Genomic DNA, 18,476 nt, shown 5'->3' on the forward strand with positions numbered 1-18,476 from the left:
AGAGGCAGCAAAAGAGGAGCGGTGGGAAGGATGGTTAAGTCTGGCTGACGCATTCATAATAGATTGTAGAGGAGTAAGTCTTGATAATGGAATATATAATCAAGATAATATCAAGAGACATTTGTTACTTGTTACATGTAACTCTTCCATAGCTTATTGCATATGCAAGCGTGTCCATAAGCCTCCTAAAATTAGCAAGCAAAGCACCCAATAATAAACTTTAGATTCAGTTATTTTTTTTTTATCCAGAAAATTTGACTTTCATAAAAAAATAACATGCACACTTTAGGCAAATTACATTACCTTGAAATTGAGTCAATTAAATAATACACTTGCAAACACTCAAAGTGTCAACTTTGTGATTTATATTAAAGTAGAATTTTCTGCATCTCAGTCATCACAGTCTCTTGTTAGTCAAAGGCATCCCTTTATCGGTACACCTAGTGTAAGGTAACAATACAGCTGCCCCATAGGAGCCAGTAAGGACTAATTTACACCATAATGCAGAAAGACCTTATGCAATTCGTGCATAAATGTGTATTGATGTGCATTGTAGTACACTGTGCATTGTTCAAAATTTAACAGCTGCAACTCACTGCAAAATATAAAAAAATGAGGTCTGTCTACTTTTTTTGCAGCATAACAGACAGTACACAGGCACTTTGAACGTGAGTTGGTATGCCATGGTTTATCGATGCCCGAACAATAAGAATACAACCTGTATGTCTAATGAGTGATGCCCATATAAATGATAGGGGTAACAAATAAACATTTTTCTAGTCGGAAAAAAAAGGTGAAATTGACCTTCTCGGTAACTCCAAGTGATAATAAAACAGAACACATACAAACAACACATTGATTTGTGTGTAAGATACTGTCTTATTTAAATAATAACTACCCTGCTATCTTCAGAAGTGGGGACAGAATTGTTACTAGGCTATATTTAGAAATCTGAAGAGCTCTGTCATTGGAAACCACAAATAATTTTTGTCTTTAATGTTGCTTAGCTTTTATGTTATGACATATGTTATATTAAGTTAACTTTTTTTATTCTATATTTTCTGTTTCACATTTAGTTACCTGTGTAATAACACGGTACAAATCTAAAAAGTTAAGTGAGAAACTAAGCAAGCAGATGGAACAGCTGGAGTGTGACATTAGACAAGAAATACGTGATGGTATGTCATTTAGCAAAAATGTGTTCTGTTGAGCTGTTGGCATATTTACTTCAAAATTTCCTCTAAAAAAATCTAACCTGCCAGATAGCTACACATTATTAGGGAGTGTCACATTATATGAATAATACACAATATTTTTAGCACACACAAAAGCAAATGATAACTTGTGGAAACTGGAGTAAAGAGAAAAGAAAAGAAATTGTAGTCTAATCTCGCCTTTGCTCTCTGCTGACATTTCAGAAATAAACCAGGATTGCAAATTACCTCTTGTTAATGTGCCCCCAGGTAAATGGATGATCTTCATGTGAAATAAAATTATTAAATTTAGATTTTTTGCAGAATATTTATTACCCTATGTATAAACATGATTATGTTATGGAACGCTTATCGGGCATGTGCTGTGCACCACCACAGTATCCCACACCACCTATTTTATCCACCAATGTCACTTGCAGCAGCAATTAGAATAAAGAAAGAGCAGCAGCTAAAGCGGTTTTTAGAGGCAGATTGGTTCCTGGCTCTATCCTGCACTGCCAGTGGCAGCTGGAACTTTAGCGCTTCTCTGCTCCCAGTCACCAGTGCCTGTTGTAGCGTTAAGCTAGGCTGACTTGCTTATCGTGTGTGAATTTGTCTGATTTACTGTTGCTGATCTTGCCTGTTCCTGACCCTGTGAGTTTATGCTGCCAGAACCGACCTTTTCCCTGTGACCCCGACTCTGCTTTTGTCTTCCCCTTGGGTACCTTGTCTGGTGGGTGGATTATCTGTTATGACCTCTGGCTTTATTTTCTAGACTTGTCCCTATTGGAATCTTGGTACTGCTTTATCTGTGGGCTCCTGGTCCTCTGCCAGCCCTTCCCCAGACACCATCCTTTGGGCTCCATGTCCTGGGGGCAATGGAGTGCTGGGAAACCCAACCAGTCTCCCGAGGCTGAGCGGGGGATGCTATAGGTGAAGAGTGCGCCGTTAGATTGGGGGACTGGTGTCTGATGAATACTTTTCCTGGACCTTACACATTAAAGTGGAAAAAAACCCTGAAACTAAGGTCTCCCTGCAAAGAAAAGCATTGCTGCTCACCTATCCTGCCAGCAATCTTAAGTCTTGAAGAGCTGCTGTGGTTTATGCATGCTTGGTTTGGTCTGCTGACCCTGAGCCACTAAAAGAAATAACAGTGATCAGAAGGGGACCAGACACAAGAAACACTTCTCAAGCCACTGTAGTTCTGTAGTGTAGAGGAGTGAAGATCTGCGTAGATGAGTATTAATTGCAGCAGCATTGCCATCTTTTTCCGGCTTTTGCTGACGTCACCCAATCTTACTACATATGCCTTAGATTGGACTTTTTTTCACATTCCAGGAAAGCACCCTGTAGCGTATGCATCCCAGGGGGCTTTTAGTTTTCCTTTTAGTCTTAGCCACCGTAAAGACGGAAAAGGAGGCCCCCCCACAATATTAAAAAAAAAACAATTAAAAAAAATATTTTAAACTGTGTATTACACACTATTTCACCCCAGCCAGACTTCCCTCTTCCCATCTCTCCACATCCGTGTGATGTCCGTGTCTTTGTGTTTAATAGAGCATTTCTTCAGGCAAGGCACTATAAGCTTCAGGTTACTTGCATTGGATCAGTGGACTTCACCTGTATTTTTTTGGATTCATAATGTATATTGGACGCCTGAGGAATTCCCCCCCCCCCCATGTGATTTGCCCTCTTTCTTCTCACCTTTATAAATTCTTTTCTCACTTTTTACCTTTTCATTGTTTATATTGTTTATGTATCCTAGTACAAATATTCTATGTTTACTTGATTTGAATAATTATTTGAAAAAACAATGAAAACTTATTGAAACAAAAAAAAAAAAATAAAAATTAAAAATTAAAAAAAAAAACACATTGTATAATAGGGTTGCCATTTTAAGGTTAAAAATGTGATAAGAAGTCCGCTTTAAGTGACAGAATTTCTTTTACACAATGGGATAGAATGGCCATAAGAACCACATTTCATTTTTACCTGATCTAACTTTGATAAATTATTGATGTAATTTGCTTCAATGGTTTAAAGTAATTTGCATGTCACTATTCTGTGGTCTTTCTTATTTGAAAAAGAAAAAAGTAAACAATATACAATTCCACAGGTAATTATAGAAATGCTACAGGCTGTGCAGAAAAATCTTACATTGTATATACATATACAGAAAAAATTGCTCTAAGGTCTATGCCAGTGACCTCGACAGCTTTCTTCCTTTGAGAAGATTGACGTCATCAGACTAGGAGTACAGTACACGAGACAAGCTTTCATAAACCTTTGGTTCCCTTTCTGACCTTTTACAAATGTGTGCACTAAAATGCATACATTATTAGCACTCTTAGAGTAGAACAATTAAAACTATTTTTAATTGTGTACGTCTGCTATCCTCTCACTTATGGAGTCACTTATGGATTTGTGGTGTGTTTACTTTTAAAATGTAAGCCTACTTTATATAAATTACCTTAACAAATAGAAAAAAGAGAACTATAAGACAATTCAGGTAACTGTTGATTTCTTAAGCTTTTCAGCAAAGTTCACATTCGTACATGTTTACCAGTACAAGGTTCTGTATCAAGTAGATGTTAAGTCTCTTCAGCAGGATATTAGTTTGCAAAAAACACTAAAAAATGAAGTAAAATATGAGGCAATGGGAAATGACTATGCACATTTCACAATGAGATCTTTCTCTTAAGTCAGCTGTGTGGCTACATCCTTATTTATTGTGACTAAAGGTCTTAGGTATCATTATACCGTGCAGCACTGAAACTGAAGTAGCCAAACTATTTTATATATGGCAATAGAAGGCATTTATCTGCCTATCTCTAATTTCGAGCTTTGCAATGTCATAGAGCTTGGTATCGAAAACTTGCTGTCATTTTAATACCAACATTAGGTTGCATCAGACTAAATAAAAGTCATGCAATCCAAAAATATAATAAAAGAAGAATATCAGAAAAGAAATAAGACAAAACCTTTGCACACAATCAAAAATGTCTTATCAGATTGCAATTACTCTGCAAAATTGTCAATTTGCAGAGACACAGTAGGTTTTCCTGCCGGTCTTGCCCTCTCTAGCTACTTGGTATGTCAAGTATTACTTTAAAAATGTATACTGCTTTCACTAAATATTGCTTTTTTAAAGAATTATGAAGACTAACACTGAACAAACAGTAATTACTAGTGGGATATCCATACCAACCCCTAAACTAAAGATCCCATGCTCTACACATCTTGAGTAGTTCATGAGTTCTTGAGTCAGTTCATCTGCTTAAGCTAAGCATGAACTGGACACACCCCAGTTGCTTTTCACACTCTCCAGTGTAACTTTCAGTCCTTTAAACATGGTTTTCTTGGAGAAACTTTGACATTTTTTTATACAACCTCTGAAAAGAGAACAGTAATACATATTCATTGTAGGAAAACCTGATGACATCAGAATTTTGAAAATATTAATGTACTATAGCTTTAGAGTGTAATAATGCACTCACATCCAAACACATCTACAGTCATCTACCCACAAGCCATATAAAAATAATTGCCATGACAATAGTATTTGCATCTTACACAGACAACTTGTTTTCTGAGCAGACATCACTAAATTGTGTAATTATTCTGGTACTCCACAAGAAAAAATTCAAACTGTTTTTTTGCAGATTTATGTATTTGTCTAAATTATTATTGTATCAATATTGTACATTTGCAGGTTTTGCAGAATTTCAAATCGATAAGGAAGATGTGACAGTGGAGGCAGTAGGCACCATTCCATTCTTTGACTACAAACATTTTGCTTTAAATACATTTTTCCCAGAGGTAAACATTTTAATTATATATCAGACTTAACAGATCAATGAAAGCTGAACTAGTCAACTAGTCTTTAAAACATTATGCGCTGGGTAAATTTTTCCTGGCATCCTTTCCTGGGGACACACAGGTCATTGCTGTAAGCTGGACTTATTATTTGCATTCATTATTTTGCTACAATGGCATCTGTCAAGAAATAGAATACTGTATATTAGGCAACAGGAACACAATCTAATTTTAAGGTTAATGAGTTAAAAATTGAAAAATAAGTATAGGCATCTAAATGACTTTGACAAGGGACAAACTGTGATGGCTAGATGACTGGTCATCTCCAAAGTATTGGGGCTTCTTAGCTGTAGATCAGTCAGAGCACCCTTGCTGACCCCTGTCCACCGGTGAAAGCAGCTACAGTGGGTTTTCCGTGAAGGCATTGGTATACAAGTAGAGCTTAGTAAATAGGCTTTTATCATCATCTCCACCTGAACTATGAACTATTTTTGCAGTATACATGCAACAGTATCAGTAAAACACATGAAGCATGTAAATATATACATTTGAAACACCAGTTCCAGAATTCCAAATATGAAACATTTCCTAATAGTTATATATATATATATTTTTTATATATATATATATATATATATATATATATATATATATATTCCTAATAAATATTTCCTAAACAAAATTTTTGCTCACATCTGAAATTGGTTTATATTAAAATTGAATTGTTCTCTTTCTTTTAGTCTGATGGAAACAGGCAGGACTTCAGTGAAAAATTGTGTGAAAACGTTCCTTCAGTAAGTTGAAAAACATACATTTATATGTATATATTGGCATACACTCAAGTATGAAGATTAGTGATAAAAGATTTAACTATGTTGTGCTGTCTTTTTTTGTGTGCCTGTACCTACAACAGTAGGTTCCCAAAAGCCCCCCCCCATTGTAAACTATACACAGTTTGAAACTTTTTAAAAAAGTGTTATTTCCCTTGGGACTGTGATATTTGGGCCCTGCCAGTTTAAACAGTCAAGAAGAGAAATTTTTCAGGTGATATGGTAGACATCTTTGGTAAAGTAAGTCTTCATTGTACGAAAGTTTAGCTAAGCAAAATTGGCTAAGCTGTAGGGTGTTAAGCATAACCTTAACCAAATTTCTTAACAAATAAAAATTGAATAAACGTAATAGAATCTGCCTTTACTGAAGAAATAAGATTGGATTGTACAACAGAAAACAAAACTGGTATGTTGTATTATGTTCCATGATTGGGTATATTTTCAAATGTAGTATGATAGAACAAGATGGTAATATTCTTGCTAGTTTGCTAGTACACTGTTTTAGTATCTTATTGTTTTAGTATGATATTTAGAACAAAGATACTTAAGGTAAAAGCGTAACAGTTATACTACTTTAGTATAACGCCAAAACAGCATGGGCCATGGACTGAAAAAGATGTTGCCAACTCTGGTTCTGTGTGAAAATGTTTGCTCCACAACTATATAAAAAAGGAGTAATCACCCCCTTTTTATTGGCAAGTAACATGTCTCACATTGGTTGGATTCATCTTGTCTGTCACCCACTAATTTTTAGATACAGAAAGAAAATAAATTGATAATAAAATCTTCATAAAAAGGTTGTCTTAAAAATATTAGGTTTGATAATATTTTGTATGCTACACATATGGGAGCTATAATCTTTTTATACTTTTTGTGTAGACTATAAGCAGCATGGTGCCTCAGAGGTTAGCATTCTGTCCTTTGCAGCACTAGGTCCTAGGTTCCAATCTCACCCAGGACACTATATGCAACTAGTGACATTAATTTTTTTTGTTTTTTAATTACAGCCTTTTCAGAAAAACCCTAAAAATCTTACAGATGAGAATGATGCTCTAACTACCTTGAAGATTTTATTTGAGAATCAAGGCTTTTTGGTCCTGCTGATCCACACATTAGAAAAGCAGAAAGATTTCTCAGTCAAAGACAGGTGATGATTAACAATAATTCTTGTTCGTTTTAGTTAGATTGGTTGCATTAAATATCTACATGTGGGAGAAGAATGTCCATCAAACATCGACAGATCGGTTTGTAAGTATGCTATTCTCTGAAGCTAAACTCCAGTCGGTTTTTCTGTAGATTTTATGCGGTGTAGGATTTGCTGAGATTGGTATGGACCTTTCTAACCATGACCAAAGTATCTTGCAAGTCAGGGAAACTGTTATCAGGGGGATAGCTGGTGGTTTTTATTTTCTATAATGACAGAAAACCACTCCACTGCAGTGTTACTTCCCTCACACAGACAGACTAGATGGAGAATTGCATGAAAGCTCTGGAGCTTACACATTCTGTGTGGATATGTAGAATAGCCGTGTTTTTGGCAGTAGACAAAGGTACTTTTATAAAGAGGAAGTAGAAGAACAATTAAAAAAGGAAATAGCCTTGGAGCTCATTCTCTATACTACGGTATTTTACTAGGTGATAAATCCTACCATGTGGACTTATCAGTTCACCGCAAGACATTCACCCAATGAGCTGTAAAGTATATTATGGCCCTACCAGTAGATACTGCTCCAAATATCACATGGACCTATTTACACAATGCCAATTTCAGGAAATTGGACATATGAACTATATGTTTGTAGAGAGTACATATGGGCTTCATATTTGTAGAGAGCAGGTATAGCTTGGCTTGAAAAAAAATGGTAATTTGATATCTTCCAATGAAACTGAGAGCACCCCATACATTTCTTAAAGGACCTGGCTTCCTAAACAGCAATGACTGTAGCACCAGCAGCTTGTTCAACTGAATGATCAGTTGGCATTGTCATTTTGTTTCCTAGACCTTCATTATCTAATGAAGGCCCGACAAGTACAAGATGAAAAATGATAAGGAGGGGAGAAGTAAAGACAGTCTTTTCTATACATCTACAGTCCTATACACCCTATAGTACAAAAAGTATTGCTCTGATGATTACTGATATTTATAGTAAACAACAGCAGCAGCAATATCTGGAGCATCAGTAGCAGTATTAGCAGTTACAGCACCAGCATTTGATTTTATACATTTTTAAGAACAGGATGGAGGATGAGAAAGACAAGGTAGGATTTACTGGGCACAGTGTTTTTCCAGATAAGCAGATGGTTTTTCTTCACTTGCTGGATGAGGGAAGATGTTGTTGTACCAGCTCATCCACCGCTTACCCCATGTTTAGATATGTTGCACAAAGCGAAAAATACAGCAAAAAGAACAAACAAAAGATATTCTCATTCAGGGGACACCCAATAAACTAAACCCCCAATGTTTGAAGCTGTCAGCCTTTGCGAAAGTCAAAGGTATCTGCAGCTTCACTTTTGCAGAGTCCTTGCTTTCCAAAAACTGGTTTTCTTTGATCATCTTTATGTCTATCACTGTCATCGTCATCACTTTTACTCAGTTCCCAAGTTTTGACCAGAACAACATCACTATTGTTATCTGACCCAAAAATGATAAAAAATTTACTCAGCTTCTTGTCTACCTGTTGTTTTCTGAGACCTGTTGAGATACATTACCAGCACTACCACCCCCAGCACCACCTCTACTGCCACTATCAGAAGCACCTGCAGAACAAAGACAGCGAATAACAACTATAGTTCCTCATGATTGAATAACTTGTGCATCATTACACAGCTTATTTTTCTTCATCAGGATTTGTTTCGTGTGATTCACACAAACCACAATCACCAATTTTCTGAGTGACAGAAATACTGTTTGCAAACAGAGGAACTTGGAACCTCAGTGAGAGAGGTTATGAGTGTTGCAAGGGAGACATTTGTACCCTGGCTCCAATGTAATATATCATGTTTAATGTCTTCCTGCTATAACTGAGATGATGAATGAGCCAGCAATCCACCAAAGGTGCCAAAGCTGGGAGGAATTTGCCTCTTGCCAATGTGTCCCTATTAGCATCAAGCTCTATCTCTGACAAGCAGTAGCAGAAAATGGTGCCTTGGCAAGCACTCTCTCCCCTTTTTTTCAACTACTATCTGTCCCTATTACCTCCACGCTCTGCAATACACTCGTGACTAGCAGTAGCAGAAAATAATGCCTTGACAAGCCCCTTTATATTTTTAATTACTACCTATGCCTTTTATAAACTCTCTCCCTATCCCTAACTAGCAGCCACAGAAGATGAAAAGCACCTTTTTTGTTTTTTTACTGTGCTCTCTCTCTCAGTCTCTGCTGTTTTTCAACACTCCTATCTGTCCCTATTCGCTGCCAATGCAATTATTTGTCATGATTTTCCCTCGGATAGGAGATCCAAACTTGGAGTTGAGGTCAAAATAGCTAAAATTCAACTCAGAATTGATTCTGATCAGAACTAATCCACCACCTCTAATGACTGAACAGTAAAGGAGCAACCAGCAGCTCTTTTCTTTCTCCTTCTGTTAGCATATTACATTTATGCACATATACAATGCAACAACCCTGAATTGCCCCTAGATATGCTTGCTATTCTCCCAGTCTACCCCAAAATACATAAAGTAGATTATACTACGTGCATTGTTTTTTTAAAGTAATACCTAATTAATAATAACTAACTGCAATATTTATTGTTTTATGCCTGCTTGAAATTCAGCTGCATGGTTAGTCAACATCATATGATTTTTGCATCCAGTGCTTGGATTAAGTCATTCCTTAAAAACTTTAAATTATAGTGTCCTAAAACAGTCTCCCATGAACATTTCTGAACCATGCTAATATATTTGTTTTAATTGATGCACAAAAAATAATATGTAACCTACATTTGTGTTTGCCTTGAACATTTTGTTTCTATGCCTAGTCTCACCCCTTCCAAATTTGGCAGGATGTAAGTGTCACATGAAATGTGAATGCTAAACACAGGATTTCCTTTAAATACATTTAGATATGACAGATGTCTTAATTCTGTTAACCTATAAATGCATATTTTAGGGAAATTTAGTTACTGAACCATACATGTATTGCTTTAAGAACATTACTTTAAATTAAGTAAACTTGATTAATAAATGTTTATATTCTTACAAACCCTAGTAGCAACAGTTTTTGATTGGTTTGGTTTTTTCCTGGTGTACTCTACAATTCATTGTTCTTTTTGAATTTAGGGTTCCACTACTCACATTTCACAAACAGATGCAAAAGAAAAATTCAATTTTTTAGTTCAAGATAAATTACCAATTGCACTGACCTGATGCTTCAACAAATGGTTTCATGTTTTCCATTTGTCATAGTACATGCACATTACAGAGTATGTTGTAGACCCTGCCTCATAAAATGCTTACAGCCTGACAAGGCAATGTACAGGCTTATGTAGTTTTGCTGATTACGTAACTAATTTTATCTTTGTGGCAGAGAAAGTATTCAAGCACAGAAGGCACACACATAGTGGGGATTGAACCCATACTCTCACAAATGCAAGAATCCAGTTGTAGATGTTGTACTACTATCCTATAAAAACCGTTGTAAATAGTGTATGCATTATGGATAGAATTTTGCAATAAAATGTCTATAGATCTCTTTAAAAAAATATTCATACATTGCATATTGTTCTTCATAGATGTATGTTTGCATCCTTCCTGACCATCATCTTTCAAAATAATTTACTCTCTCTCACTGGGTTACTTGAAACATTAATTAAAGATCTGATAGAGCAATCAAACAACAAAAATCCAAAGCTAATGCTACGACGGACGGAGACAGTGGTGGAAAAGTTATTGACGAATTGGATGGCTACTTGCTTGTACGGCTTCTTGAGGGTGAGAAACAAATTGTACCAAAATAAACATTTAAAATGCAAAATTTTATTCTATTCTTCTGTTACTTTTAATTGTATTTGATAAATTCTGTATGGCAATCCATGGATAGAAAGAATCTAAAATACTACAAAAAAGCAAAAAATTGCACAAAAAAACACAAGTTGCCCCTTTTGTTAAAGCATTGTATAAATTTAAGAAACCAACAAAAATGTCAAAATAAATTAGAATTCAGTAAATGAATTTACACAGACACAGCTATTGTATTTTCTTTTTTACCCTAAACACTGAATATACCATTATAGATTATACTGTTCTATAACCTAGAAACATTTTTGCTTGTTTTGTGGAATGAGCTTGTCTTGCTCATAAAAAGATCAGTAAATTTTGAATTTCTGTTCCTTATTTTAACTATAGACTGCACAAACAGTGCAACAAACTTACAGATATAGCTGGGGCTGGAAAATGTATGCAGAACTGAAGAATCTGCGTATTGGCTGACAAACTGCATTTAGTTTCAGTACAAGTATACTTCATGTTCCTGGATTTACATGTTTTTGTCTAAATAAGTTAGCAAAGTTCTTTTTATATAAATATATGGTCACACCTCAGTCTGTTGTCATAGTAGCGGGCTGTGTTCATCAAGACTCGCTGGTGTCTTTTCCTCTGTTCACAAAATATAAGCAAGAAAACATAGTGACAACCTCATATCCTGGCCACTGGAAGATGTGAAAAACTTCCTAGGTTGCAAAGCAAATTGATTGTAAAGCCTTGTCATTTTACTTTCTCACCCATAAGCCTACATTTCAAATTTGGTCTTTCCATAGCAAAAAATTAATTGTTGTGTGGCGACTGTTCAAGTTTATAGAAAACTTGAGAAGAGGGAATAAGGAAGCTGGAGTTTGTTGTGACCTCTACTAAAAATGCTAGTGTCCCGATTGAAGTCTAATGTACATGCTTGTCCAGATTTTCAACTTGAATATTTTGTTCATTGAGATCACATAAATGATTTTAATGTTCCTTAAGGCTAGGTCTACAATGACAGAGCGTGATGAGTTAAAATAGAAAAAATGCCCATAAACACTTGAGAACAGGCCAGAACCCTCTATAAATGCTCCAATCATTAGAGTGGGAGCATTTAGAATGTATATGAGTGATTTTGGCTGTTGGTGTGGCGTTTTTGGGTGTTTTACCTTTCCTAATGCAGCATGATATATTTTCTTTATAGCCATCAATAAATATAAAAAACCCTTTGAGTTTTGCAACACACCAGTTACAATTTTCTTTGATTTTGATATGTTAGATCAGATTTACCAATTACTATTCAGTGCAAGAGTTCAACTGATTAGGCAGAAATCAATCTGAATATTTTGGGTAAGCCATACAAGCTTTTGCTGACAATTTGCAGATTTATTAGACAGGTTGTGTCCCTGAGTGTGTTAACCAGATGATGTTTCATGATTTGGAGATTGCAAAACATTGCGGCCTACAAGTACTTCCTGTGTACAAATATTAATCTTATAAATTGTGCCCGATTTATTAAAGCTGTCTAACACTGGAGACAATAGACTAATATGGGAGAACCTGGGGTAAAATCACTTTGCTGAAATGTTTTCAGTTCTGGACTAGATTCTTTCCAGGTTGGCTGGTTCACCCATGATAGTCTATCTTCTCCAGTCCCTGTGGGCTTTAATAAATCAGGCCCATTGATTAGCTAAAATGGCACACAGGGCTCTAAAACTTTAGTCACACACATCTGGTTTGGTATGCTTTTATTTCTTTGACATTTTAATTTCCACCTTATGCTATTCCCATGCCTTTCAGGAAACTTAGCTAACACTTGGGAATGTACACATTGCATGTAGACCTGATTCCTATTCGTGTTATGTTACCCTTTTCTAGGAATCTGTGGGAGAACCTCTTTATGGTCTTGTTTGTACCTTGAATCAGAGGATACACAAAGGTCCAATGGATGTAATAACATGTAAAGCCCTGTACACACTGAATGAGGACTGGCTTTTATGGCAAATTACAGATTTTAACAATGTTGTAAGTATTGTTTTACTGATTATTTTTATTTTTGGGGTGTGGTATTGTACTATTTAACATATCGCCAGATACAATTTATTTGTGGTGTTATTTTTTCACGTGTGTTTTAGGTAATTTACAAAACAACAAAGTATTTTATTGGATGAAAAGTAAATACTTTATGGAAATCTGACTGCCAGCACTGATTTAGTGCTGTTGTACTGACATTTGTATGTAATATTTACAACTCATATTCTCTCTTTGTTCCTAAAGGACATAAATGTACATTTCCCAGCACCAGAAGGGGAAGCCGTTCATGATGCCGATTATTGCATAAAAGTAACAGTTCTAGATTGTGATACTATTGGGCAAGTCAAAGAAAAAATTCTGCAGACATTTCTTTCAAAGAATGGGTATTCTTTTAGCAACCCTCTTTGCGACATTTGTTTGGGTAGGTATAAAGGTTAAGTTCAGTGTTGCCTATAATTAAGTTAGCAAAAGATCTACATGGCAAAGCAGGATGAGTTATTTCACTCATCCTGCTTTGCCATGTAGATCTTATGCTAACTTAATAATCACCATCTGGTATCTCTAATATCTACAATGCTTCTGCTCATTTTCTGAGGTATCGCCCTAAACTTTGCTAATAATTTTATGGAATGTCTAACTCTGATCTACAAAGTTCTCCACAATCTGGCAATTTCATACATTTCCAGCTGTCATCTCAAATGCAAGCTCCATCATGCACATGACCAAACTTTTCTTTGAAATGATTTCCTTATACTATTAGGCTCTATCCTTGACACCTTCTAACTTCACTAATTTATAAAGCAATTATATTTTCTAAGTTAAGCTTTTCACTTTATTACTAACCAACACTGGCTTCTCCTCCACCACCTGACAAGACATATTGTCACCATACATGCCAGTTATCATTTTCCTTATATTTCCAAGTTTATCCCTCAGATTGTAAAGGTAGGACCTTACTCTTATTGATACTCATTATTACTACATTTTACTCTACAGCTGTATGCCCTCGTCTTTGGAGCATTAAATGTACCAAGGTACCTGTAATACCCTTCTTTACGCTGATTACATTGTCACTTAAGATAATGAAGTCAATACTTATAAAGTATTGTCCATGTTGACTATTTTTAGTGACTGGTCTGCAAGCTGTAATGTTTAATGCTGTTGCTGTCACTACCCCAGGTTTTGGTTCAATAATAAAAAATTATATTAGTAACTGCAGAGAGGGCAGACTGGAATTGACACCTCCCTGCTATCTTTCTTATAAAACGGCCAGGGTATATCTTCATAAATTTCACATATAGCAGGCCAGTACTTATTTCCAGTCCTAAAAAATGGTTCTCAACAAAAAAACGTTTTGATTCATCTAAAAATGGTAGCTTTGGAGTTTGAGTAAACTGCATATATCTGAATGTCTCCAAAATGTATTTAAAAAATTTGTAATGCATGCTAATGACTTGCAATCTGGTATATTTAAATTTGTATTATGTAGCTGTGATTTAAAATGGTTTATTGTTTTAAACTCTATACATGCCTATTTCTCCTACCTTCTGATCAGAGCTTCATTTTGGTCAAACATACAAGGAATTGTCAGATGTAGATGACTCTTCTGTTGTGATGGATAATGGTTTGAGGAAATTGAACACCGTGAAACATTACAAGGTAAGTTATACATTGAAATTTATTTTTACCTGAATTGTAATTTTCTTTACAACTTCTCTAAAATGAAAAAGTACATAACATAAAAAGAACTGCTGTTACCACAAGATAGCGTGGCCACAGAAAGTGCACATCCTAAACCTGCTTTGCTGACCTGATTAATTGCCATTATCCAATTGATAATATTTAAACATTTTACTACTTGGGCCTTTGATGGGACTCTTTCCTGAAAGTAAAGCAAAACACTGCCCTTTTGGCTCTTCACCTAAAACATCTAAAACCAAGTGAAGTTAAAATTGGGAATATCCTGGAATATTTTCCATTTTTCCATCAGCGGCATTAGTACCACCAAAAGATTTGAAAATTCTTTCATCTGAACTGGGGTATAAAGCCCTGTTTGGCATTTTAAACTGTGTTTACAGTTTTCTCAGTACAGACACAGCATCTACCTATAAATTGCTATTTCTAGCTTTTTCCAGATCTGGATGTTTATGAAGGTAGGGGATGGAACATTGTGGATTTCAACCTGCCTTGGTGTAAACAATTGTTATAAGCCAGAAAAAAAAACCTAATTTGTTTTTTGTTCCCTACCAGCCCTACCTGCATGCAGTCTCATACCTATACCCAGTCATGAGGGGTTCTGAAGTACATTCAAGTAAAACCAAAACAACACCTTCATTATGAGTCATTATACATTAAGATATCATTACATGTTCTAAACTACCATTGCTCACAACCAGTTGTTAGACATTTGTAATGTCTCAGTTCTATTTATGTTCCTATTATGTGAGAACTTTGTTCAAACTGCTAAGGTGTAGAACAAAAGGAGTAAATTAACTTTGATACAATCATCCATCTGATAAAATTATTGCATTGCTTGGAAATCTGAAGTTAACTCAACAGCAGACCATTTCCATATTATGAGAGGTATAGACCTACACCTGCTTATGGGCAGGAATGAGCCATGATGTACAGACCAGAGAACTAAATATATAATTTGCCACCATACAACTGCTTTTTAAAATAATTCTACAGTATTTTTACTAAAACTAGAGTTATGATAGGAATTTTACTATATACTCAATTTTCTATATACAGCTGTTTTATTGCTTTCAATGTTTTTTTTGCTGACAGGGAAAGGGTATTTTGGATTATCTTCTTTTAATTCATTTTAGTTCTGTATTTAATTTCTATAGACATAGCATGTCTAGTTTCATTTTTACATCCTTAAACACAAGTTACTTCCTTTTTAGACATTAGGCCTCATACCAAAAAAAAACATATACGTGTTCATAGAGGTTGGCAATATCCTGTTTTGCTACCCTTCACTTTTATCACATTTAAACATTTTTACTTTAGAAATGTGCATTCTAAAGAGAAGTTTAGGGTTGCAACCTGTTTCAGGTGCTGTAATGTCAATAATGAAAAATAAAAAGCAGGTGCTCAAAACTGACCTTAATAAAGTACTGGTATTTTGTTTCTTTTATTAGAGAATATCATATGCATAATAGTGTTTTGAAGGCTTTAGGTTTTAATGTCTGTTTTAATTGTCTAAAGTGGTAACTACTACAGATATATTTGTGGTACTTCTTAAATGTTTGTTATGTTCTTATGTTTGATTGTGTTCAAGGTAAATTAATCTAAAATGTTTTTATTTTTAGATAGAGAATGGTGCAACAATTAAAATAATTATAAGAAAGAACCATGACCCAGGTAACTCACTGATCTCTAATTACACAAGTAAACATATACATATTAAAGTAATGGGTTTTAAATAGTAGTTTAATTTAAGTCATGATGGTTGAATGCTCAGGTTATAGACATACTTATAGTTGACAGACAGGGTATGATGTCCAGTTGGCTGTTTTTTGTATTAGGCTTACAGACTTTGGTGCCCAAAAAATCCAACATCTAGCAAACAGGACCCATATAAGTTTTATGCATAGTTTCCTGACTCCAGTTTTCAGTCTGGGACCTTCCTCCCTAAAGTTTTCTGTTCCAAAAATGTGCTCTATTGTTCTCTACAATTAGGTAATATTCTAAGTAAAATTTGTCTGTGTTGGAAGATCGGTGTATGTTGGGTTGGTGTTCAGCTTTGGATGTGTCAAAAATCTGACCCAAACATCCGTCATTCAGCCAGAAATGAATAAAGCTGAACATTTGTTCGATGATCAGATCTGGCCAAATACACCAGTGGATAGTGACAAGTGTCAAAGTCAGCCAGTCAGATTGGCTGTCTTAAAGCCTTAAAAAATGTTGTGGGGTAAACCCTAATATGAAAACCAGACCCTTTAAAAGGCTTCGGATTTTTCTGGATAGGAAATGGGGCTGCAATATATGTGCCCCCCTCCCCCCCATTCTTACTATAAAAGGTCTTCAGGCATCTGATTTGCCAAAAAAGGAGGAGAACAAAAAGCTTGTAACCCATTTCCCTTTTGACAAAATCCAATCCCCCCACCCTCATCCTTACAACATAATCTCGTGTTGTAGGGGCCTGCAGGTGAGGAGCTTGAAAAGGGGACTCCCAGATATCACCCTGGGAAAATACAGTGATGCACAGTAACCCTTATATCAGACAAGTTTAAATAAAGCTTTAAAAAATCCCATCATGTTGTTAGGTAAAATCATTAAGGCTGTGTGAATTTGGCAAACCGAATATGGCAGCTGTCACAGTATACAGGTCCAATTGGCTGAATGATATGCCTTCAAACAAATCCAACCAAAATGGAGTCAATTCAGCAATCTGTCAGGGAACCAAACAGAGGCAAATTCTGTGTCCCAATCCTGGTGTTGGGACATGGGCTTAGAACCAGACAGGAAAGCAGGATTTTCAGAGAAGGTCAGCATACAGGTTGCCTTTCAGGAGCTGAAATTAGTCCAACTGGTACTCAAAAACTAAGATTAGAATATACTAACCAAACTACATCTTACAATGCCTTCATTTTTACTTCAGTTTTTTCCCTTTCAGCAAAAGATTATTCCAATGGTTATGTGCATTTGGTAAGTTATTATTTATTTCTTATTTAGAGCCAGTTAGAATGTTTGTATCCTTATCAATTTTCCTTATTGCTTTTGTAGTAATTTTTAAAATAACGGAATTCAATAAAGTATAAATTAAGGCAGAACTTTATTTTTTTTGGGAGGGGCATTTATGCTGTCTAATTGTTTCATCAAATATTCTACAAGAAATAAAAATGAGGGTAAATGCTAAATTGTGTGTTTTCACAAGAACTAGAATAGAGGGGAAATATTTCAATGGGCTTTAACTTACTCAATACAAGGCCAAAAAATGTCTTTTAAAATAACTGATCACTGAAATAGAATGTATTATATTTTTTTCTTTGCTGGTTTTGCATGTTACAGTTTATACTCCTATGCAGTGCATGTATAGAAAATATTTAAAGTGAAAATCATGAACATCTTCATTCCTTATTAACCTCCCTGGTGGTATTCCCAAGTGTGGCTCTGGGTTAATTTTTAGTACCAAAATCAGTAACCCCAAATTGTAAAGGGCTTACCTGGTCCTCTGGCGATGCCTGTCCAGCATCTGTGTCCCCTGGCCTTGCATCTTCAGCAAGTGAACGTTGGGGACGCGAGGCCAGGGAACGTAAATGCCAGGTAGTCATGGGAAGTGGGAGTGTGCAGCAACGGTGCTCTGGGGGCCAGGACATGGTGGGAAATTTAAAATAATAAATATTTTTAAATGTCAAATGTACAGCTTTGACATTTAAAAATATAATCAGACCACCAGGGAGGTTAAGGCATTAATGAATAGTGTTGGTCAAATAGCTCACTATTCGATTCGGCAGCTATTCGCTCGAATGTAGCAAAATTATTTGGGTGGTCGAATTTCAAAGTCGAACACCATTAAAGTCAATGGGAGGAAAAATTCGGGTTTTTTCAGCACTGTGTAGAGCTTCTACAGCCTCCAAACAGATGTAAAGGATACATTATAAAAGGATACATAAAAAGATACATTGTAAAAGGATACATA

At 35.6% G+C, this 18,476-nt stretch overlaps 1 protein-coding gene across 1 annotated transcript in view; it reads left to right on the plus strand.

Annotated features, from left to right (window-relative positions):
• The window catches only part of PLXNC1 (plexin C1), a 67,515-nt gene that overhangs the window by 32,720 nt on the left and 16,319 nt on the right, over window positions 1-18,476 (plus strand). Inside the window, exons 14-23 of the mRNA XM_072399020.1 lie at window positions 1,077-1,178; window positions 4,906-5,012; window positions 5,750-5,803; window positions 6,847-6,986; window positions 10,573-10,771; window positions 12,671-12,817; window positions 13,070-13,247; window positions 14,382-14,485; window positions 16,144-16,195; window positions 17,451-17,482. Coding sequence (XP_072255121.1) covers window positions 1,077-1,178; window positions 4,906-5,012; window positions 5,750-5,803; window positions 6,847-6,986; window positions 10,573-10,771; window positions 12,671-12,817; window positions 13,070-13,247; window positions 14,382-14,485; window positions 16,144-16,195; window positions 17,451-17,482 — 1,115 coding nt within the window. The remainder of the gene's footprint in view (window positions 1-1,076; window positions 1,179-4,905; window positions 5,013-5,749; window positions 5,804-6,846; window positions 6,987-10,572; window positions 10,772-12,670; window positions 12,818-13,069; window positions 13,248-14,381; window positions 14,486-16,143; window positions 16,196-17,450; window positions 17,483-18,476) is intronic.

This window comes from Pyxicephalus adspersus, chromosome 2 (genome assembly GCF_032062135.1).
Source record: "Pyxicephalus adspersus chromosome 2, UCB_Pads_2.0, whole genome shotgun sequence".
NCBI classification, from domain to species: domain Eukaryota; kingdom Metazoa; phylum Chordata; class Amphibia; order Anura; family Pyxicephalidae; genus Pyxicephalus; species Pyxicephalus adspersus.